The 24,704-nt window shown below is 41.6% G+C and overlaps 1 protein-coding gene across 1 annotated transcript in view; it reads left to right on the top strand.

The window, feature by feature from the left end:
* LOC122797710 overlaps positions 1-24,704 on the top strand; it is a 297,965-nt gene that overhangs the window by 100,917 nt on the left and 172,344 nt on the right. The window contains exon 2 of the mRNA XM_044066244.1: positions 22,054-22,149. Within this exon, the coding sequence (XP_043922179.1) occupies positions 22,054-22,149 (96 nt within the window). The remainder of the gene's footprint in view (positions 1-22,053; positions 22,150-24,704) is intronic.

Genomic DNA, 24,704 nt, shown 5'->3' with positions numbered 1-24,704 from the left:
ACCTCATAGCTTGACTTCTGGATCACTTTCTGACACCATGTCACTCATCTGGTCGGGATAAAGCAGATGAACATCCATGGGTGTGGTTCAAGCAGCTTTATTACATATAAACATATCAAGATTGAGACTTAGCAACTTAAAAGTAAACCAACTAATAAACTGACTACTGCACTTATACATTGACATTCTGGCTGTTCACTCAAAGTGGCACTGTTGCCTGCGCATGCTCTTTATTTATATGCACATGGCCACTGACTGTTAAGCTTCTTAAAGACACAATACACACACTGACCTACAGATAGGAAAGGGACTTTCAGTAGAAAGAGGAAATTGAAAATGTAAGTTACTAAGACAAAAAGTAAAAAGTTAGTGCTACAATTTCAGTCAGTGTGATGAGTGCTAAGGGAGATTTAAGGCATCTGTGGTACTGGATGGGTGTAAGAGGGTTGAAGATATTTTATTTTTACTAGATACTGTATTTTTAAACTATATACAAAGGGATCAGTTTCAAAGGTTATGGGGAAGGGGGAACTTTGAATCTTATAAATGTTATGAAGTAACAGTGAAGCTAATAAAAACTGAGATATAATAAGTGGATGTGATAATAGGGAGAGTGAGGAGAAGATACATAATGGATTTCAGGCTGTGCCAAACGCTTGTAATGTCAATTGTTTTAACCGAGAGATTGGAATGATTAACGAAATGCTACTATCGACTAGTAAGCATAGATACAGTAATACTCTGAGATTTTAACTGTAGCTTGAAAAAGAATGCTAATAAAGGTTTAGATGACGATAAATGTAAAGAAATGCTAAAATGTGACTAATTGCATTGGAGGAAGGACAGATGGGGAATAAGTTTAAAATGGAAATAAATCATTTCTTGTTTTCAGAAGGTTTGGAAACAGTTGGTGTTAAGTAGATATAACTGTATATTCTGATAGTCTGACATTTGAGGCCACTTTTGGGGAAGTATAAATAAGGGAAAGGAGAATTAACAGAGAGGGAGAAAATGGTTATAGGATGAACCTATTAATATGGCATCTTTTTATGACACCTGGATGAAATGGTGGAGAATATTTAAGAAGAAATATGGGAAAGTGTGTATATGGAAGTAGAAAAAGAATGACTCGAGGAGAGAAAATAAACAAGATATTGGTAGAAGAGTTTGACCAGTTCATAGAGCAGAGGAGTTTAGGAATGTAGGCTGTTCTAAGAAAGAGGAAAATTGTAAACTCTCTAAAGAAAAAATAATAGACTTAATAAATCATCCAAGTTTTTGTTGTAAAAAATATTATGTAGACAAAAATTCCTTTTCTGAAAAGGAAACGGTTTATATCTTTTTTCATACAGAAAGCTAAATATGAAGAGTGTAAAGTAAAAGAATTGAAAAATTTAGCATAGTGGAAGAAATATGTAGAAAATAGCCAGTCTTGCATTATAAATATGTAAGAACGATGTATGCTGAAAATTGAGAAAAATGTAAAAATGAAGTATGGCATTAAACTTAAACTGGTAAAAAGACTAAAGCTGCAAAAAGAAATGGTATCATACATGAGTAAAATATTGAAGGAAGTAAGAGAGAGCGTAGTTCACCAGAAATATATAGTATTGCATATTCCTGTTTAAAAGGATGGGAAAAGAATGTGTTGTGCAGGTTGTGAATGAAACATTTAGTCATGGAATAAATGAGGAAGATGTTTGAGTTGGAGTAATACGTTTTGTGTGAAAGAAATAAAAAGCAGATAAAAAAATTTGAATTTTATGTTATATGAATAGTAATGTGAATATTGTGTAAGAGATTTGTTTAATGTATATAATAAGTGATGGCATTTATTGTATAGGTGCAAAAAGCGAAGGGAATGTTGATTACAGTAAAATAACGTGTAGATAGTGTAATAAGGGAATAAAAGACAAAAAGGCAAAACTGATCTGTTGCATTGATTGTCTGTCATGACCAAGCATGGGTTGTGCATGGATAGATGGATGGATGACCAAGCATGGAAAATTATGGTGTTGGAGAAAAGGTTATGAACAGGGTTTAAAGACTATGAAACAATGTGGATGAAAGCTTTGATTAATGAATAGTTCAAGACAAAAATTGGATAAAAAAAAAAGAAGCCTGACAAAGATGGACCTAAGAGTGCTATAGTCTTTATGTTGATAAAGAATACAACCATTGAGAGTTGTACTAAAAACTATAAACAGCTAGATGAATTATTATGGAAGGGGTTCATCCTCTACTAGATGCAAATTATACTGATTTAGTTTTAATTATAATTGCTAAATGTAAGCTTAAAATTAAGTAAAGAAAATTATAAATAATGTGTAAGGTTAAAATTGGAGGAGTATATTTTTCACAAAAAAGAAGCGTTATTATTATGGATAGGGTGTGTAAAGAAAAAAAAGTGGTGAATAGATAACGGAAAGACCCTTTAACAGAAATAAAATATGAAGCATTTGGGGAAAAACTAAATATACTGGACGTCTGAGAATATGCTACATTCAGAAACTCTTAAGAGGAGGATTCATAATGGCAAGAACAGAAGTTTGGGGTTTTTAAATTCAGTGGCTCATTTGAAATTGTTACATTTATTATGGGTCTTGAATAAAATAATGCTGGCTAAAGATGAATGACCAGAATTCATAAGAATAATTTACTTAAGAGTATTGAGATAATATAAAATGAGAAAAGAAAGATGCAGAATGATTTATCATAATATAAGAAAATATGTTATTGTGGAAGTTTGTTACAGAAAATATACTCAATAACTGAAAAGGAGGGTTATAAAAGTGTTATGAATGGGTTTTATTGGATAGTGATTATTTAAGACATGGAAGTAAAGAAAAGCTGTAAGTGAGAGGCATCAAAAATGTAAGCAAATATAGTAATTTTGTGATTTTTATTAAGAGGTTAGTAACAAACAGATGGTTAAAAGCACAGATTTGAGTGTGTGGGAAGAGAGACATTATGTGGGTTTGTCAGCTCCCCGCTCTTTGAGGTGAAGGAGGAAAGTAAATTTATTCTTGATGCTTGCTCCTGTAGTGGAATATGTGATGACAATCTGTGATTATGTAGGAGTGCTGGTTTTCAGGGAGTTAGAGCTGTTTTGGGGGTTACATCACCTGTAGAAGTAAATGAGATGCTGTAATTGACACACCCAGTGCACAACAAATCCTGGCATTTCATGAGATATATGCACTGGGATTAGGGAGTCAAAGTGTAAAAATTTCAAATAAACCAGTTCCTGTGGAAAACGATAAGGGAAAATCAGTACTAAGAAAACAAAACCTTCAGCTGCTGACCAGATTCTGATGAAGTTTCCAGGTAGGAAATGAATGCTCTAAATGTGCTTTACATCACTTGCTGGTTCATGAATAAATGTTATTTTATATCCTGATTGGGTACCCTTTATTGGTGCCATGGTGGTTACCAGCTGAAGGTTTTGTAAAAATTTCAAACAATCCCTAACTCCTGCCTTAAATGATGTTCGGATGTTTGTTGTCCCCTTATCCTTGCCGTGATGATGGGCTAGGCTGGACCAATTTTCTGAGAAATGAATGAATGATGAGCAGGAAGCAGGGGCAAAAAAGAGTGAAAAAGTAAATGCTAAATGAGATCTCTAAGAAAAAATTGTAGTTTTTGTAATGCAGAAGAAAATATTAAATGTGGTTTCAAAATGTAAAACCATTAATGATTTGTGGAAAAAAGTACAGTAGAGAGTCAATTATCCGAACTTTGATTATCTGAAATTTCGGTTATCTGAATGCAGTCTTCCAAAGTTTTTAGGTAGGAAAAAATCAAAGTCTGAATATGCAGATGTTATACGTATTTGCTTGTGAATGTTTTTTGAACTTGTTGTCCGCTCATGTGTGAAAAATATTCTTTATTGTCCACTGGAATCACTGAATGGTTGAAAAGTGTATTCCCTGCATGCAGAAAAAACAAGATTTTAGAAGTTTGTTTATCCGGTTCACTGTATGTTTTATTATCCAAACTGTTTGATTATCCAAACTACCCTAGGTCCCAATTAGTTTGGATAATCGACTCTCTACTGTAATGAACGTGTTTAAGAATTAATATTTACATGGGATAAGTATGGACTCAGTATTGTCTAAGTTGCATAATGCAGATTAAAAACAAGAAATTAAGAAGATAGTTTGCATGTTTGTGGTATATATTGAGATGGTGGTGAAGAATGTAATAAACTGAATAATAAAGAATTTAAGTGAGTAAAAGTTTGATAGCAAAAACATTGGGAGTAAAGAGAAAGAAGTTAGGATTGTAAATAATGTACATTATAGTAGACATATATAGAACATGTTAAATGTGTAAATATCTAAACAATAAAACCTCCTATGGCCTTCAGGAATATGATAGACTCCTTAACATCCGACTAGATTACCATCAACCCATACAGATGGGACCATGATTAAATATTTACTCTAAAGGATGATCCTTCAGAATACAGCACCCCCCCAAAAGTGCAATGCAGGGTCAGTATTAGAATATGAATGGTCATGGTGGTTAACTTTGCGGGGGGGGGGGTGGTAGGAGGGATGTGGTTTTCCAGGGTGATTAATTTGGGGTTGGATCTAACCAGGGAGGAGTTAATTATTGGTGTAGAGCAACGGTCGCCCATGTTAGTAATGACCAGGTCAAGGATGTTGCTACCTCTAGTGGGGGTAAGAACGAGCTGGTCCAGGACATTTGAATTAATGAATTCCAGGAAACGTTGGGCAAGTGTATTGGTACATGAGTAGTTTTCCCAGTTAATGGAGGGGTAGTTCCCAGTATGAGAGTGTTAGGTTGGACTCTAATATTCTCCAATACCCTTTGGGAAAAAGCAGGTTCCCATGAATTACCACTTCGATGGTAGTCCACTGAGCACAGAAGGTGTTATACGAGATCTGGAAACTCAGGTTGACAGCAGCCTCTCTTTTGACCACCACATTGCCACTGTGGTCAGAAAGACCTTCTGTATGGCACATTTCATTACTAAAGGTTTTGCATCCAGGAAGAAAGAGGTCATTGTCTCCCTCTACTCCTCCCTCATTAGGCCAATCATTGAGTAGAGTGCTGCATTTGGTATGTACTCCACTAGACACCTGCAACAACTGGAGAGGCCTCAAAAGTACCTCACAAAGAGGATCCCAGGCCTTAAACACTTGTTCTATATGGACAGACTCAAAAAACCCCAGCTATTCTCTGTCTCGTATCACCTGCTTAGAGGCGATCTCTGCTTGACATACAAAGCCATGTCTGATCCAGCTCTGTTAGAAATGCTACATCTAAAGAAATCCCAATCCCTCTGCACCGCATGCTCCAGAGACCTCAACCTCATTATCACAGTCAACAGAACACGTTGGAAGGACAGGTTCATAACCCAGAGACTGCCCTTGCTCTGGAGTAAACTTCCCATACATGTCAAACAGAGCACCTCACTGGCCGTCTTCAAGAGAGATCTTGATGAGTGGATGGGAAATAGAAAATTCACCCTTGGGATCACTCCAGTGGCTCTACTAGACAGAGGCACTGGGAACTAAGGCTGGGTTGCACAATGTCAGGGTAGTCTTATGGGCAAGGTTTGTAAAGGCTCCAGTGCAATTTGGGGTCGGCTCTAACTAGGGAGGAGTTAATTATTGGTGTAGAGCTACGGTTGCCCATGTTAATAATGACCAGGTCAAGGATGTTGCTACCTCTAGTGGGGGTAAGAATGAGCTGGTCCAGGGCATTTGAATTAATGAATTCCTCGAAATGTTGGGCAAGTGTATTGGTACATGAGTAGTTTTCCCAGTTAATGGAGGGGTAGTTCCCAGTGGTGTTAGGTTGGACCCTAATATTCTCCAATACCCTTTGGAAAAAAGCCGGTTCCCATGAATTACCACATCGATGGTAGTCCACTACACACCTATGAACCCATATCCCTAGTGTATAGAAGATACTGACAACCTTCTGATCTAGCACAAAAAAACAGTATATATATATATATATATATTTTAAATTCGTGTCTACGTTATGCAAATCTCATTCTGGGCTCCAGTATCAAAACTTTTTGTTATTTAGTGTAGCCTATATTTTGGGGGATTCTTGAGTGCAGGTTGTATAATCTGGTTGTTTTAAGCATCTTTCCTTCTAGTCATTGCACAGTTTATGATGATCTTTGTTGTAGTCTCTTGTGTTTTTTATTCATATTCTGTATTGTTCATAGGTTCATAGGCATTTATAAGCCTAGTCAGAGTGTGTTGGCTTTCGCCGCCCCATTGATTAATCAACACCCTATACGTCCTCCCCTGTACTCTTCTACCAAAGGAAGGAAGAAACACTCCAGCTGGCCTACGCTCCAACAGGGTTAAAAACCCTCCTTGGCAACAAAGGACCCTTCCCAACTTATCAGCTGTCTCAACACCCTATACGTCCTCCCCTGTACTCTTCTACCAAAGGAAGGAAGGAAGACAGTATGTGTGGTCCTCAAACTTGCTGTATAGCTAAATTGTAGTATGCATGTTCCTCACTTATGTAAGTAAATACTTCTCATCCTGGTCAGCCAGCAGCCATACTCCCCTTTTTAACCTATAGTTTAAAAGCTGCCCCTGTCTGGACTTTCACTACCTTCTCTAACTGAACTGATCATCTTTTTTCAGCCCTAGGCCAGCCTTCCCCTGAAATTACTACTACTGTAATACCAGTTCCTGGCAACTAGGTTGCGTCCTCACATTGTCTCTATCTTTTCTCCATCCCAAACCCCAGGAAATTCCCCTCTTAACAGACTGCTGTCCTCACCTTGTTACTATTTTCTTTCCCACACCTCCTGCTTTACTGTACTCTCCCACTATCAGCCTTGAAAATCTGCTTCTCTACTTATTTTTTCTCTCTTCAACTTCCTTAACTTAACTTACCTCATCAGTCAGCATTCCACTGATTGTTCTCCTGCTACACTCACTTGTCTCTACCCACTCCATTCGCCCTGCAGGCTCACTCCGCTCCCCTACACTGCCCCCAATTTCCACCCATCCCCAGTGCTCCTACATTTATTCCTCTGTAGCCACACCCCATCACATTCTGCACCACTCCAAAGCTCTAACTCCTCCCACCCTTCCTTGTCTCAACTACACACCTATTATTACCTGACCTCCCATCCCTTCTTGTAACAATCACCCTCCTGTTAATATACCTCCTCACCTGTTCTCACATACTTATCCCGCATAAGTATTACACTCTATAAATCTATTATAATGGCTAAATTACCCATCCCATACCAAATAAAACTATCACTGTTGTTCTCACTTATACCTGCTCTAGCTATTGCCTATCTACTAACATCCTATGAACAACCACTATACCCCACCTTTCTCTTCCCCACCAAACACACTTCTACACCAATAATAGCTATCTCTCAAAACTACATAAACCTCACAGCCAAACCCTGCTACCTGCTAGCTAAATACCACAGGGAATCTCACATTAAATATCTCAAACTATATATTAAAAAAACACTTGACTATTATTGTAACCTTCATCACCATATCAACAGAATACACCTCCTCTCCTTCATAGATGGGGACATTCATCCTAACCCTGGCCCAATCAATATCCCTGCCACTAAAGAGAGCAACCCTTATAACTCTAGGACCCATGCCCCTACTAAGCCTGCTAAGTCACTCTATATAGCACATCTCAACATACGTAGCATTAACAACAAACTTGCACACCTCCACGCCCTCCTAGATGTTCACCTATTCGACATCCTGTGTCTATCTGAAACATGGCTAAAACCCACAACTAAAGACAATGAAGTCAACCCACCAGGTTACAATATCCTTAGACTAAACCGTATAACCAAAAAGGGAGGCGGGGTAGCAATCCTTTATAAATCATAGTTTCAAGTTACCACTACAAACCTTAGACCCCCTTCTGACAATAATGCTGAAATCCTCATTTCTATATTCCAGATCAACCCAAGTAAACCTATTTGCATCATTTGCATGTACCTTCCTCCAGGAAATAAAATTACAGTCCTTGAAAATATCCTTAACTGGCTTTCTGTCAATCTCCCACAAGAAACTATTGTCTTAGGAGACTTTAATATCAACTGGAAGTCCTGCAATACAGAACACCCCACCACCCATATTAACCTATATGGCTTCTCACAAACTATTAACTCCTCAACCAGAATTAATAAACCCTGTAACAAAGAAAGTATACTAGACTGGATTCTTACTAATACTCCTCATCAAACATACCAAGTAGGAACCCTCCCAGATGATCTAAGTGACCACTCACTAACTTATATTATCAGACACAAAACAAACCCATCTTACCCAAACAATTTCAGGATAATTAGCACCAAAAAGCATTTTAACCCAGAACTTTTCCAAGCAGAACTTAGGCAGAGTAATTGGTCACCTCTAAAATCCCTCCCACTAAATGAAGTAGTGGAATACTTTAACTCTACATTCTTAGCCATCCCTGACCATCATGCCCCAACTCGATCTATTAGACATAAAGCTAAACCTGCCCCTTGGCTCTCTAATGCTACTAGGCAAAAAATCCTTCTTAGAAACAAATCCTGGGCAAAATGGCGTACTACAAAAAATCCCACTGATCACCAAACCTTCCGACAACTTAGAAATAATACTAAAACAGCTATCCTCGTAGATAAAAAGAACTTTTACTTCCAACTTCAACAAACTTACCATAAGAAGCCACAAAAGTTCTGGACTAGCATTAACAAACTACTATACCCAGATCAATCTATCACACCTAAAGACCATGTTATTGTGATTTAAAATATGTATATATGTAAATAGTACTATCTCTTGCACAATACCTTGTACTGTTTTGTGTTTTGCTCACTACAAGTATTGTATCTTTATAAACAACAGCTTTTAATATACTTGGACTGTTGCAACTTCCTATATTGTATTTGTGTATCTGACTTGGAGCTTTTCTCCCCGGGCCTCTACTGAAAATGGAAATGTATCCAGTTAGACTAGCCCGGTCAACAAATGTAAAACAAATAAATAAAATAATTAACTGATCCTCTGTCAAGCAGAGCCAATGAAGTGATCCCAGGGGTATATTTTCTGTTACCCATCCACTCGTCAAGGTTTCTCTTGAAGAGTGTTAGTGAGGGGCTCTGCCTGATGTGGTTTGGAATTTTGTTCCAAAGCATGGGGAGTCTCTGTGACAGGAATCTATCCCTCCAGCATGTTCTATTTATTGTTGTGGCAAGGTTTAGTTCACTAGAGCGCTTGGCTTGCAGTGACTTGGATTTCTTTAGTTGGAGCATGTCCATCAATTTTGAGTTGGACATGGCTTTGTAAGTCGGGCAGAGATCACCTCTGAGTAAGCGATATGCCACTGAGTACAGCCGGAGTTTTTTCATTCGGGCTGCATAGGACATATGTTTGAGGCCAGTAATCCTCTTGGTGAGGTACTTTTGCGGTCTAGAGTAGAGTGGAACTACCAGAATGTATTCTATAACTGGAAGTTGTCTCCTCAGCCAGTTTCCCTGGTTTACAAGACTCCTTTCCTACGTTGTTTTTAGCTGGTTTGTTTCTTTGCCTCCTTAATCTTTTCATGCAGTTTCTTTTAGTGATCACTGGAAATTCTTTTAACCAGTAATCAGTCAGTGTCGTCTGTTTTAGGACATTCTTTCAGATTTATTTGTGTTTGTTTTATCCCTTATAACTATATTGTCTTGGTGCCTTCTGCTTTACCTCACAACCAGAACTGGACTAGAAAAGTATGGCATGGGGAACATGGCAGAAATGCATCAATGGGGTTGATAAAGTACAAACATAAATGGCATTTAAGGGAAATATGTACCCAAAGAAGACACTGTTTGATTTTTGGGGTTAAGGTCATCTGTAACACAGAGAAAAAACATTTCCAGACATTGATTGCAAATATAATAAATTATCACCAAACTGTATTTGCAGTCGTTTTCCAATGTTTTGCCCCATTTTATCTTAGTTGCCTGATAGCGACCAAGACCACTCCCTATGTTCATCGTGTTTCACTGTTGCAGTCATCACTGTAGGGTTCTTCCTGCTGGCAGGCAGCCCTCAGTTGGCCAGAGTCCCAAAGTCTGGGTCCGACGTCGGCTGAGGTCACTCCCTCCCTGAAGTCAGTGCGCCAGCGGTACAAAGCCTCCAGCCGATGCCATTTTCTCCAGTCTTTCTTGCTGCACGGTGCCGGAAGCAGAAGCAGTTCGCAAGTGCCGGTCGGCCAACTCCTGTGAAATTTTTGTGATTCAAACCGAAGACTTTCTTCTTCTCAAAGCTAAGTACCCCGTTGGGGAAACTTTTTTCTTGATCCAGTCCGATGTCAGAAAAAAATTAATAATTGCATTTCATGTGGGAAGCAAATACCTCATAAGGATTTTCATTCTTACTGTATTCCTTGCCTAGGCCCTGACCACGACGTAGCTAGTTGTCGGTTTTGTGCTAGATTTAACCAATGTACTATTAAAAGGCGGTATGATTTTGCCTTTCATTACTTTGGAAGAAGATTTAATTATAACATGTCGTTGGATACCCATCCGACTACCGGAATTCATAAACGACGCAAGGACAAAGATAGGCCTCCGAGGTCCAAAACAGATGACTATTCTCAGCCAGAGCCAGTTGCCGGTTCGTCAGTCGTCAGTGAGGTGCTTTTGCAGCCCCTGATGTCCGCCATTTTAGAACCGCTTGCCGATACCGACTCCCACGAGGAGCCGATGAGGCCTTCAGAATTTCAAGGTACTGGACCTTTGGTTAATGCTCCCTCAGATGGGTCCAGATCCGCTGTGCAGGTACCGGCTTCTGAGGGGGTCTTCAGGCCTACACAGCTTCAGGTAAAGATGGCTTCAGTTTTAAAGACAAAGGCAAAGACTCCCACTAAGGCAAAGAAACAAGCCCAGGCCTTCTCTGATCCGTGGCCTAGATCTCAGAAACAAATGCTCAAAATGGCCGAAGATCTGTTGACTATGATCAGGGGTTCCCATCCCCCTCCAGACAAAAGACCTAGGCTAGAGTTAAACTATGAATCTTCTGATCAAGTGTCTATTTCCTCTGTCTCTTCCTTTGAACAGGATTATACTTTCCCTCCTTATGAGGATTCTGATGCTGAAGATTCCATTGCTTCAGCTTCCCCTCCTGAAGATTACTCTTTTGGGGAGACTTTGCATGAAATGAGGGAACATTTTCACTGGGAGGGCCAGGAATTTTCTGAATCTAAGAGAAGGCTCAGGGATTTTCTTCTTCTTTCCCAGCATAGGCCCCTGGCTATTCCCCCCTGTTTTGGATATTGTGGATGATGTTTTTGCAGAATTTAGTCTAACTCCTGATTCTTTTCCTCCGGCCCCTGTTAAACCGGATAGATATTATAGGGCCCCTGACTCTCACAAATTTCTTTTTAAAAATCCTACAGCTGATCCAGAAACCATATCGCAGGGTCCTAAGGGTGTTAAGGCTGCCACTGCTAAGAACCCTATCCCCTCTGACAGGGATTCCAGAGCTTTGGAGAGATGGGGCAAAAAAGTGTATACTTCTGCAACTTTATCTATTAGAGCTTTGAATTGTCAGTTTCATATGTTGAAATATCAGCAGTACCTTTCGTCTGTTTTGAAACAAAAGATGTTGGTTATTTCTGCTTGTGCCAAAAATAAGGAATTGCAAGATTTGTTGCATGCTACTGAGCAAGTGGGAAAGCATACTTTACATTGTGATTTTGATTCATTGGAGGCCTCTTGCAGGCAGCAGCCATTGGCACAGTCATTAGAAGACATGCTTGGTTAAAGGAACAACATTTTCCTGATCAGGTTAAAGCAAAGTTGCTGCATGCTCCTGTTTAACATAATGTTTTGATGTTAAGTTGTCAATCTCGCCTTCATTCTTGCTGGATGGGTTCGGAGCCGATCCTCGGCTCTGACTCGGCCAATACTAAAGCTCGAGAGCTAATTCCACCGGCTCGAGGCTCCCCTATATCCCACAATGCTAGGTGGTAACTACTCAGATCTCGTTTGCCGCTATAGCTGACGAGGTGTGCTTTTCTACCGGCTCAGGCAGGTTAGTTCAAATTTACTTTTAGGTACTGCTAATAACCCCCCTTTTTAGTTCTAATACATATCCTTTAGTTTAATTTTAACTTTTAGATATATCGACCCCTATTTGTCGAGCCCCCTTCTCTTTTTACCCTTGTTCCAGGCCTTTGGCCCTTCCCTTACCCTAGTCCCTTATTAGATTAGTGTTGTAGGGGCTTGTGTGTGTGCGTTTTTTGTATTAATATTAATATTAATTTATTTTAATATTTTTTCTTTAGAGAGTGTTTGAATTGTGTTTGTGTGTGTTAGCCTCTCTTTTTTTTCACTATGTCTAAAGACAAGGTCTCAGGCTTCAAGAAGTGTGACTTGTGCTGTCAGAAAATGTCTCTGACAGACGGTCACACTTCTTGTGTGTATTGCCTGGGGCCTTTGCACCTGCAGGACTCTTGTGCTTTTTGTCATGGGTTTAGCCCTAGAGTCTTGCAGGAACGCAAGAATAAACTTATCTTGCGGGGCTTATTAAAGCCTGAAGGCCCCCCGACTCAATCTGTGTCGGGGAAGCCTTCAAAAACTTCCAAGCAGTCGGCTCCTGCTCCTGAGTCGACTGCTGAGAAGTCTAAGCCGGCTTCGACATCGGCTCCGGCTGGAGCCGATGTTTCTAAGCCTCATGCTGTTACCTCGGCTCCGGCTGGAGCCGAGGCTGATAAGACTTTGTCGGCTCCGATACCCTTATCGGAGCCACATTCGAGAAAGAGGTCCAGGTCCCCCTCTATCGGATCCGTGCACTCGGCACCAGGATCCCCTCTCCTTTCAGAACGAAGTCACAAAACTCATTCCTCTCGGTCTTCCAGGTTATCAGACCATGATTTGCAAAGGGTGGTGAGTAGACTTCTCAAATCCAAGGCACTGGCCCAAATGCTACATAGCCCGACTCACCAGTCAGTGGCTATTCCCGTTCCCCAATACATTCCTCCTCCGACTCCTTCGAGTTCGGAGCCAAGGCTTGGAGTCATGACTGTCGGTGCGTCGGATCCGATACCTTCCTTTTCGGCTCCGTCGTCTGCCCCGATCTCCTCTTTGGAGGGATCTCGGCGCCGAGCTTCCCTCGTCGGCTCCGAGTGGGCAAGTGGCATCGGACCCTTGTCCGACCCCGCTCTCCCTCTCGGGGCTTCGGCGTTGGTGAGTTCGGCTCCGACATCGGCCGAGCCGTCTCTGTCGGTGCCGGGGAAGTCCTTGTCTCTTCGAGAGCGAGGGCCTCGAGCCTTGCCTGACAGGGGTGCCGAGGTCATGCGGGCGTGCTAGAACCAGGTTCTGCCCACAGTCAGCTCCTTCAGCCCCTCCATCTACAGTGCCTGCGGTGATTTCTACTCACCCCCTTGTCCCAGACCGCAGAGAGCCAACTCCTCAAGATTCCCCATTGGGAATTTCCTCCTCTTCCAAGGCCTCTCCTGACCCTGCAGGAGATCCCCCAAGGAAGAGGCAGTGCAAGAGGAAGCACATTGACTCCTGAGTCTATCACCTCTGACACTGACTTAGAGGAATCGAAGGGTCCCTCGATCCCCTCTGAGGATGTCTCTTTTGCTGACATCCTTGAGATCCTGAAACAAAGGGGGAACTGGCCAGCCCTTAATCCTTTGGAGGATGAGTCAGTGTATCTTGAGGCATTTGGTTCTCGCCCTTCTACCTCCTGGGTGTCCCCTCCCTTTGACCCCTTATGGAAGTGGTGGCAAGGAAGGCTTGGACAGCTCCTGACTCGTGGAACCCACCCCAGGAGACCATCCAAATTTATTACTGCCCCAAAGACAAAGAGTTTTATCCAAAGGTGTCCCTGTTGATGCCATGGTGGTGGCTGCGGCCACAAAGAAGGAGTTAGCTGATCCTTCGGTTCCTGTCCATCCTCCTAATAAGGAATCTAGGACCATGGACAGATACGGCAAGCGGATGTTCTCGTCAGCGACCTTTTCAATGCGGTCGCTGAACTACTTATGCCACTTCACTCGTCTCCAAAGAGACTTACTCAAGGATATGGGTGAACTGATGAAGGATCCTACAGCTGAGGGGTTCAAAGACACAATGAACTCCCAGTTGGCAACCCTAAATTCCATCGTTAACTCCTCCATGCGGCTGGTCTCATACGCAGCAGATGGGGCGAGTAGAGCCGCAGGCACAGGTGTTGCCTTACGACAGCACGCCTGGATGCGGCTATGCAACTTTGCGGACCCTTTCAAGGCGTCCTTCACCAATTCTCCCTTTGATGGATCATCCTTGTTTGGTCCACAGGTGAAGGATACATTGACCAGGTGCAAGGTAGAAGGTAAGACTCTCTCTGCTGTAGGAGTCCATTTTTCTACCCCTTCTAGACCCTATCCCAAAGGTCAAAGGGGAGGAAAGATGTGGTTCCAAACAATCCCAGGGAGTCTCATCTGACGACAGCCGATTCCCCTCTAGAGGCAGAGAGGGGAATAATAATAGACGCCGCCCTAGAGGCAGAGGAGGTCCACAAAACCAGGGTAGCAGAGAAATGTTCTCTGACAAACCCTTTCAGCACCCCTGAGGGGCTGCCCGGCTGTCCACCTTCGGAGGCAGTCGGGGGAAGGTTATCACTGTACCCAAAAGCCTGGCTTTCCCTTACTCAAGACAAATGGGTACAGTCGATCATATCCGAGGGTTACAAAATTCCCTTCATTCACATTCCAACCCAACCAAAAAGATCCCTTCCAGATGTTCCACCCGGTCTAAGGGAACAAGCAGCATTAGAAATTTCAAAGGTGCTATCAAAAAGAGTCATGCAATCAGTCCCGGCAGACCAGCAAGGATCCGGAATCTACTCCAAGTTCGTTTTGGTACCAAAAACAGGGGACTGGAGACCCATACTGGATCTCAGCTACTTAAACAAGTTTGTCAAAAAGCGAAATTCGGATGGTCACGCTACAGTCCATTCTACCCGTCTTGGGTCAGGACAATTGGATGTGCTCGATAGATCTTCAGGACGCTGCACTACCACATCAAAATGAACAGACGCCCAGGAGATATCTCCGCTTCAGGCTGGGAGCCAGTCACTACCAGTTCAGGGCCCTGCCCCTTTGGTCTCACTACAGCCCCCGTGTGTTCACCAAATGCATGGCAGTGGTCACGGCTCACTTGAGACGTCAAGGATTCCAGGTGTTTCCGTATCTGGACGACTGGCTCCTTACTGCCACCACCAGACATCAGCTTCTCCTATCCAGGGACTTCACCATCCAATCTTGCCAAGCTCTAGGCATTTCAATAAATTTCGAAAAATCTGCCTTGTCGCCTTGTCAGTCTATTATTTTTATAGGCGCCACCTTAGATACACGGACTCTTTCAGCCAGACTCACAGAGCAGAGGGTGTCAGACATTTGGAACCAAGTGTCCCTTCTCTTACAATGTGTCAAAGTCAAAGCCAGACTGGTGTTGAAGGTACTAGGACTCATGGCAGCAGCTATTCCCCTTCTCCCCTTAGCTCGCTTTCACATGTGGATCCTCCAATGGATGCTGTTTACTCAATGGTCCTTTCAACAACTCCCAATGTCCCATACCATTTTGATAACTCAAGCATGCAAGAATCAACTGTCTTGGTGGATCACATCACCTCAACTTCTCCGAGGAAGACCCTTCACTCTTCCCCCCCCCAGTTGCCACGTTGACAACAGATGCCTCCCTGATCGGGTGGGGGTCATTATCAGGGCAGGACAGTCCAGGGCACGTGGCAACCTTTCGAGTGCCACTTGCACATAAATGTCTTAGAGATGAGAGCAGTGCTTTTAGCGTTGCAAGCCCTTCACGACTCTCTTCCCACGGGGACTATTGCAATTCAAACGGACAACATGTCCGTAGTGTGGTACATCAACAAACAAGGCGGAACCAGATCATACCCTTTATGTCGAGAGGCACTCAGACTTTGGCAATGGGCGATCTCTTCTCAGCGTTTTCTGATAGCAACGATATTCCCGGAAATCCAACGTTATTGCAGACAAATTGAGCAGAGCAATTCTCATGCCACACGAGTGGTCTCTAAAGAAGTCAGTTCTGGAAGAAGTATTCCTAAGATGGGGCCAGCCTTGCTGCGATCTTTTTGCTACTCCCCAAAACAGCAAGTGTCACGACTTCTTCACTCTCTTCCCGTTACCAGGCCATCCCACCAGAGACGCTCTAGTCCGGGATTGGCGGACTTCTGTTGGCCTTTCCGGACTTTCCACTGATACCTCAACTAATTCAGAAAGCCATCAGAAAGCCATCGCCTTGAGAGTGACAATGATCCTCATTGCCCCTTACTGGTCTCTACAGATATGGTTTCCCTTTCTTCATCGTTACCTTTTGGAGCAGCCTTGGCATCTGGACCCAGTACCAGATCTGATCACCCATCAATCGGGTCAGCTGCACCAATCTCTGTCTTCTCTAAACCTCACAGCGTGGTTTCTCCGATTCCAACCTTAGCCAGGCTTCCCTCAATATCTCGCTCGGTCTGAGATATCTTGATAGCCTCTCATAAATCTTCTACCCGGAAGATTTATAGTAGCAAATGGAAACGTTTTTCCTTTTGGGCATTATCGAAAAACATAGATCCCTTTACTGCACCTATCCAGTCTATTTTAGACTTTCTAGCAGAACTCTTTCATTTAGGATCTTCTGCATCAACCATTAGAGTTAATTGGCTGCCATATCAAATTTTCATGTTGGTGTTTCAGAATCCAGCATCATGGCTCACAAACTCTGTAAAGCCTTCTTAAGGGGTGTATTTCTTCTCAAACCTCCAATCAAAGACCCCCCGCCTCAATGGGATTTGAACTTGGTTCTGGCAACTTTAATTCTTCCCCTTGAACGGCGGCTTCATGTTCTCTGAAGTTGCTTTCTTGGAAGACACTTTTTCTGGTAGCTATAACTTCAGCGAGAAGAGTATCCGAACTCCATGCTCTGTGCAGTCGTCCTCCTTACTTAGTTTTTCACAAAGACAGGGTATCCCTCCGTACTAACCCATCCTTTTTGCCTAAAATTTCTTCTCAAATTAACCTAAACCAAATTATTGATCTCCCCGTTTTTTTCCCTAACTATTCAAATAGGTCAGAACAAAAGCTACATTTTTTGGATGTTCATCGCCAACTGAGATATTACTTAGACAGGACTAAACAATTCAGGAAATCTGATCAATCATTTCTGTCATATGTGGAAGGTAAATTGGGCCTTCCAGTCACTAAAGTATCCCTTTCTAGATGGCTCACCTCTACAGTTACCTTCATCTATGAGATCAGACATCAAAAACTACCCTCAAGACCTAGAGCTCATTCAACTAGGGCATTAGCTACATCCGTAGCTTTTCAGGACAGGTTGCCAATAGATTCAATTTGTGCAGCAGCCACCTGGGCTTCTCCTCATACATTCATTTCACATTACAAATTGGACATGGTTTCCAGAAGCCGTGCCAAATTTGGTTCCACTGTTCTCAAGAGTCTGTTCCGATAGGCCACCCGGGATAAGGTGCTAGGGATGCGGTCCCATCCAGCAAGAATGACAACTTGACATTGACAACATTAAGTTATGTACCTACCATAACGTTCCATGTTAGTTGTCTTCTTCTCGCCTTCTTTCATCCCTCCTTCCCCAAGCCTGGACAGACCGACCGGAATTCTTTTGTGTTTTCTTCCGAAAGTTGTTATTCCCACACATTCTCCCACCTCTTCTATCTTTACTGAGGTCTGCCTTTCCTTTACGCAGATTGTTTGAGGTGGGTTTCCCGACTCCATTCTATGGAGACTAGGATTGCTTGGTATAGCTATCAAACGAGATCTGAGTAGTTACCGCCTAGCATTGTGGGATATAGGGGAGCCTCGAGCCAGTGGAATTAGCTCTCGAGCTTTAGTATTGGCAGTCGAGCCGAGGATCGGCTCCGAACCCATCCAGCAAGAAAGAAGGCGAGAAGAAGACAACTAACATGGAACGTTATGGTAGGTACATAACTTCTTATTTGGGTCTAAGGCTGAAGAGGTTTTAAAGAAAATGGAAGATAAGGCAAAATCTATGCAAACGGTTAAGGATTATTTACAGGTACAGCCACCTAGATTCAGTAGGAATTGGCCAGCTAAAAATTGGTCCTTTCCCAGCTCGGACAGGCCTCAAAGGGGCAGGTACAGATGCCCCAGAGGGAGGGCCCAGACACAGACCTCTTATAGACCCAGACAGTGGAGTGCTTCCACCCCCAGGGGAGGAGAGGAAAGGTCGCAACCTTATAGAAAACAGGCTCAATGACTCTCCCTGTGTAGCTCCAGGACTCTTGACCCTGGAAGCTCCTTTGGGAGGAAAGCTTTCTCTTTTTCATCAAAATTGGACTTGCATAACCTAAGACAAGTGGGTTCTGGACATAGTTTTAAGAGGTTACACATTTCACTTTCACACCTTCCCAAAACCAAACGGATGGCCGGATCTGCCAAAAAATCAATGGGCAGAGGCACTAAAACAGCGGAGGTCCCTCATGGCTATGAGAGCCATAGAATTGGTTCCAAGTTCAGAGACAGGGCAAGGTTTTTATTCAAGACTCTTTCTAGTACCCAGAAAGGAAAATTCATGGAGACCTATCCTGGATCTTTCAATCTTAAACACTTTTCTACAGATACCAAAATTCAAAATGCTCACTCTGCAACAACTGCTGCCAATGTTGGGCAAGAATGCATGGATGGTGACTTTGGATTTAAAGGAGGCTTACCTGCACATTCCAATAAGACAGGAGTGCAGAAGATTCCTCAGATTCAAGGCAGGCTTGAAGCATTACCAATTCTCTGCGCTGCCCTTTGGCTTATCTACTGCGCCCAGGGTCTTTACCAAGTGTCTGGCACCAGTTATGGCATTTTGCAGACTCAAGGGAATTCAAATATACCCTTATCTGGACGACTGCCTTATTCAAGCAGACAGCAAGGATATTTTGCTCCAGCATCTGGATTTTGTACAGAATCTCCTCAGGTGTCTAGGATTCGCAGTGAACCTAAAAAAGTCAAATTTGGTACCCTCAGATAACGTTCCTGGGTGCACTTTTAAACACTACAGCCCAGATGGCATACCTGACACCAGAAAAACAAATGCAACTGGCTTCAACATTCAAACAACTGGGGTCAGTTTCTCAGCTAACTGCAAGAAAATGTCTGCAGGCTTTGGGTTACATGGCATCCTGCATCCTGCTAATACCATATGCAAGACTGCATATGAGGAAGATACAGTGGTACCTAAAGAGTGTATGGTCTCAACATTGTCACAGTCTGGAAACAGTGATTGCAGTCTTGCCTTGCCTACAGAAGGAGTTTCTTTGGTGGGCCACGGCCTGTCTTCAAAACAAGGGAAAGGCCTTCTGCCCCACTCCAGCCAAGCAAGTTATAACTACAGATGCCTCGGATTATGCATGGGGAGCCCACATGCAGGGAAAAGGCTTACAAGGCACCTGGACGGAGGATCAGATGCATCTTCACATCAACTTAAGAGATGTTAGCTGTGCAGAATGCCCTGACGGCTTTCAAGGATCTTTTTACAGCCGGGGCAGTTATGGATACAGACAGACAACATGTGGTACATAAACAAGCAGAGGGGTGTTCCCATTCTTACCCCCTTTGCAGACTGGCCATGACTCTATGGAACACAGCACTGGCCTACAAAGTGGATTTACAAGCTCAATTCCTGTCAGGAAAAGAAAACACTCTGGCAGACAGTCTAAGCAGGAACCTGTTGGACCCACTTGAATGGATGCGGGACACTCAGATATTCAAGATGATTATAAAGGCTTGGGGGTGCCAGACATAGATCTGTTTGCATCTCACCAGAACTACCAGTAACAAACCTTTTGCACAAGGACTTATCACAAACTAGCATGGAAGGTGGATGCTCTCTCATTCAGTTGAAGAAACCTCTCAGTGTATGCCTTCCCTCCACTGCCTCTTCTTCCAAGAGTATTATTAAAAATAAAGCAGGACAAACCAAAGATGATCTTAATGGCCCCCAATTGGCCTCGACAATTTTGGTACTCAACTCTTATAAATCTATCCCAGGAACCTCCTTGGATTCTACCTCTAACTCCAAATCTCCTGTCTCAACAACAGGGCCAGATCTTGCATTCCCATATCAAAACTCTCAGCCTGGCAGCTTGGCTTATCCAGGGCCTTTAAACACTTCTACTCTTACCAAACAGGTAATGGATGTTATCTTAGATGCCAGAAGGCCTAGCACCAGAAAATCTTATGCAGGAAAATGGAAGAGATTTTGCTCCTGGATGCGGGCTAAGGGTTTGGACCCTATAACTCCAAATATTCCTCTGATTTTACAATACCTTACAGAGATGTTGCACAAGGGCTTATCTTTTTCATCCATAAAAATACATGCTTCAGCTATCTCTGCTCATTATAACACGGCTCCACCAATTTTTTCACATCCGCTACTCAAACAATATCTCAGAGGGGCAAAAAACTTAAGGCCCCCTAGAAGAGCTCCAATACCTGCTTGGGATCTCAGTTATGTGCTGGAAAAGCTTACTCAGCCTCCTTTTGAGCCTGCTGCCACTACAGATGTAAAATACTTATCATGGAAGACTGCTATTCTATTGGCTTTTACTTCAGTCAGAAGAGTCTCGGAGTTACAAGCACTCATGGCTGTGGAACCTTACATTATTTTTCACCAAGATAGGGTTTCTTTGAGGACTAACCCTACATTCATGCCTAAGGTGCTTTCAAAAGTGGCCCTAAACCAGACTATTCACCTTCCTACTTTTTTCCCTAATCCTCAGAATAAAGGAGAGAGGATTTTACATTCTTTTGGAAATACACAGGCAGCTTCGCTTTTACCTGGACAGAACAAAGAATTTCAGGAAAACGGACTAACTGTTTGTGGCTTATGCTGCTAATTCTCAAGGCAAAGCTATCACAAAACAGACCATTTCAAAGTAGATTGCTCATGGTATCGGATTTTGTTACTCTCATCATGGAAAGCAAATTCCTAGTAACATAAGGACACACTCAAGTAGAGCTGCTGCTACTTCGGCAGCCTTTCTCAGAGGAGTACCTACCAAAGATATTTTGGAAGCTGCAACTTGGAGTTCTGTGTATACCTTCTCTAAGCACTACAATCTCCCTCTTTACTTTAAATCTAGGGCAGGCTTTGCCTCTGCAGTCTTGCAAGGCCTTATAGCTGCTCCTTCTGTTCAATAACCAGCCACCCCTTTTTCAGCTTTGGGATTCAACCCTACAGTGATGACTGCAACAGTGAAACACGATGAACATAGTACAGTTGTATACACTTACCATAAATGTAGATGTTCGAGTGTCTTCACTGTTGCAGTCTGGGTTGCCCTCCCTCCTATCCCCTCATTTACTATTATTTGGATTGTTCTCCACTTTACCCTTCTTCTGAGGTGTATTTGCTGATTATAATGGGGAATGTTTTATGTTACTTACTTGTTTATGTTTTGTCTAATATGTTAGCCTTTTTTGGGGCACCTGACATCTGGGGCAAGAAAAACTGGAGAAAATGGCGTCGGCTGGAGGCTTTGTACCCCTGGCGCACTGACGTCAGGGAGGGAGCGACCTCAGCCGACGCCGGACCCAGACTTTGGGACTCTTGCCGACTGAGGGCTGCCTGCCAGCAGGAAGAACCCTACAGTGATGACTGCAACAATTAAGACACTCTATCTACATTTATGGTAAGTGTACACAACTGTACTTTCTAAGACTTTATGCCTTCATTCTTATTTAAAGGTACGATTAAGAGTTCTATTAATTGAATAATTAAAGCTTTAAAAAGTTAATTATAGTTTTGCATACCCAGCACTGCACTAATCGGTCTTAAAGTTCATAGCGGTGTCTGTACGCCTGTCCTGGCACTTTACAGAGATTGGTGATGGGTATAGTAACCATCTTGGTGTTTTACACTGTCCTTGTAATGGAAGGTCATCAAAGTACATTTGCAGCTCATGGTCTTGTTGTTCATGGTTTAATTATGTTTTTGTTTTTTATTATTTTTTGTTCAATCCATAGGACAAGATAAAAACAACTTTAACATCTCTAGAATCCAAAGTGAAAGAATTTAAATACATGCAAAACCATCATGAGAAGGAAATTGGAGATATAAAAGTAAGTAAGGTGAATGGTTAATTCCAAATGTCTTAAAGATAAATAATTTGTGAGAAATGCATACAGCATCTTGGTATTTCTCCTATTTAAAGTTAATTTTATTGCATGTAATTTATTGGTTATCTGTGAGAAGAATTTGAGAAAACCCTGTTGGCAATACCTTCATATTTTCTGTTGAGTCTGAGTAGTGATGAAGAAAAGTGGAAATGTTCTTAATCTAAAATTCAGGAAGGTATACTGTTATGTCAGGCAGTATCTTGTAATCAGTGATTAAATGTTGTTTTGTAATACTTTACTCATATATGTGAAATTGATTTGTGCAGGCATTTATCTGCACGACCATTCAAGGTATCGTCTTACAGTAGTGCATGATGATAAAGAGTTGATAATAAATGTTTTACCCACTGTCCTGAAGTGATGTGCTGTCACTTTACAGTGGTTATTTTAATCATAAATGTCTTACTTTTTGAAAATTATACCATTATTTAATTTACAGTCCATTTAGTCCAGTATTTATGTGCCTGTATATCCACAGCAGTGTTTACTGATGTACTGTATATACTTACACTAGTGAATGGAACAGTGCATTTTCAGTGCACAATACGTATCTTATGATACTGTAAGTGTGGCAGTCAGAACTGAGTTAATATGAAGGTGTTGAATACACAGGACGTTGGGCATGTAGTACAAGAACAAAAGATTATTAAAATATATGTACTATATCCCTGTATGTCACGAAGTACCTCTTCATCCCTTATACCTCCTTACTCTCCCTTCTTCACTCACTTCCTTAATTCTGTCAAAGGACTCTCTTTCTAAATATACCACAACCCTTTTTTCTCTGACTTCATATTGCAGTTATTGTTTGTATTATACTAACTTAGCTTTAGCCAGTTTATAGAAAAATTAAACTTTCTCTGAATATTAAATCATTGTCATATATGTTGAATGTATTCTTAACCGATGTTTTCATATTATGTCCAATTTAGTGTAATTATTTAAACTGGAGATTTTTTGTTTTTTTGAATGTAAGATTATTGTTCTTTAAATGTTTTGTAGTACTTTGGAGCTTTTCTCTCTGGACCTCTGGTGAAGATGGGCTCATGCACAGTCGGACCTTTCCAGTAATCAAATGTCAGTCAGTAAAATAAAAAAAAAATTGAAATTGTTTAAAATAGGATTGATATGTTAAATAGATTTTGCATTTTAATGGTAAAGAAAATTATGTTTTTGGTAGCTGTACTGATCCATATTTCAATGCAGTTAAAAAACTAATTTGTGGGATTTATCAAGTTTATTAACTCTTAAAATGCAGTTCACTGCACATTAGTGAGAGTAAAAACCTGCCATTATGTAATTCAAATCTGTTTCCAATGCCATAGGTCTACACAAGTCATTCTGTACCACAGATGTGTACTACAAGCCACAGGGCCACACAAGCCATTCCACTTCATAAATACATTTTCTTTTCTCAAAGAGCTCACAGGCTGTTCAACATTATAGATATATTCCTTTGCTGTAGACTCACATGAGCTATTTTGCATTACAGATCTGCTCACTAACCCATAGAAACACAAAATAATTTTTCATTATGGATCTGCTTTATAGATGACACCCATAAACCTATGCAAGGCATCACTGATGTGAATTCTCAGACCCTGCAAACGTACGTGTGTGTGTGAAATGCAGATATATTTGCATTCCTATCATTTGATCGAAACTTCAAAATATTGAAACCCGAAATATTGAAAACCTATTTATTGTAGGGGGCAACCCCCCATACCCCCTGCTAAATATATGTAAATCAACTCTGCAATCACACAACAGTGGGGAAAAGGCATAGTTTTCATTCTGACTGCTACAGTAGCCTGTGGTTTGGATCCTGCCAAAGATACAACTGGTCAGCTTCTAAAAGCTATCATCCCTACACACACTGCCAGTCTCGCTGCCCATATAGTAACCCCTAAAATGATCCTATTTTAGAAAGTTACTATATAAACAGCTAGAGTGGCTAAACATCTTCAGATCTTTCCTACTGCCTCAAGGAGCAAACTCTTGAGAGGCTTCACAGTACACAGCAATTGACTGCAGGCTTAATTTCTGATAGACAAGTCTCCATAGCAGAAACTTTCCACACAGAAAATATTTTTAATGTATTTCTATTTTCTGAAAAATTCTGGCAATTTTATTAACATCATAAGTTTCTTGTGAGGAGCTGCATTTTTTGTTTTAGACAGGGCTTCTTATTGAATACTGGGACTGCATTTTTTGTTTTAGACAGGGCTTCTTATTGAATACTGGGACTGTTTTATGAGAAAAATGTACTGCATTTTAACTAAAGTGCAAGGATTTTAAGCTTAGAAATTGTTTTTATGTACTTGGGTGTTTTGGTGCTTATGTACACTTCATGACTACTTGCCTTCATTTTACTGTTTGTCATTTTGCCTGAAGGCGCTATATTTAAGCACTTGAAGTGTATTTCAGGAATAGAAATGTATTTTATGTTTGGTGCTTGAGTACACTTTGGGACATTTTTTTCTTAATTTGTTTTCTCT

This window comes from Protopterus annectens, chromosome 3.part1 (assembly GCF_019279795.1).
Source record: "Protopterus annectens isolate FY-2018-M chromosome 3.part1, PAN1.0, whole genome shotgun sequence".
In the NCBI taxonomy this organism is placed as follows: Eukaryota; Metazoa; Chordata; order Ceratodontiformes; family Protopteridae; genus Protopterus; species Protopterus annectens.
This window is presented reverse-complemented; position numbering and strand designations above follow the sequence as displayed.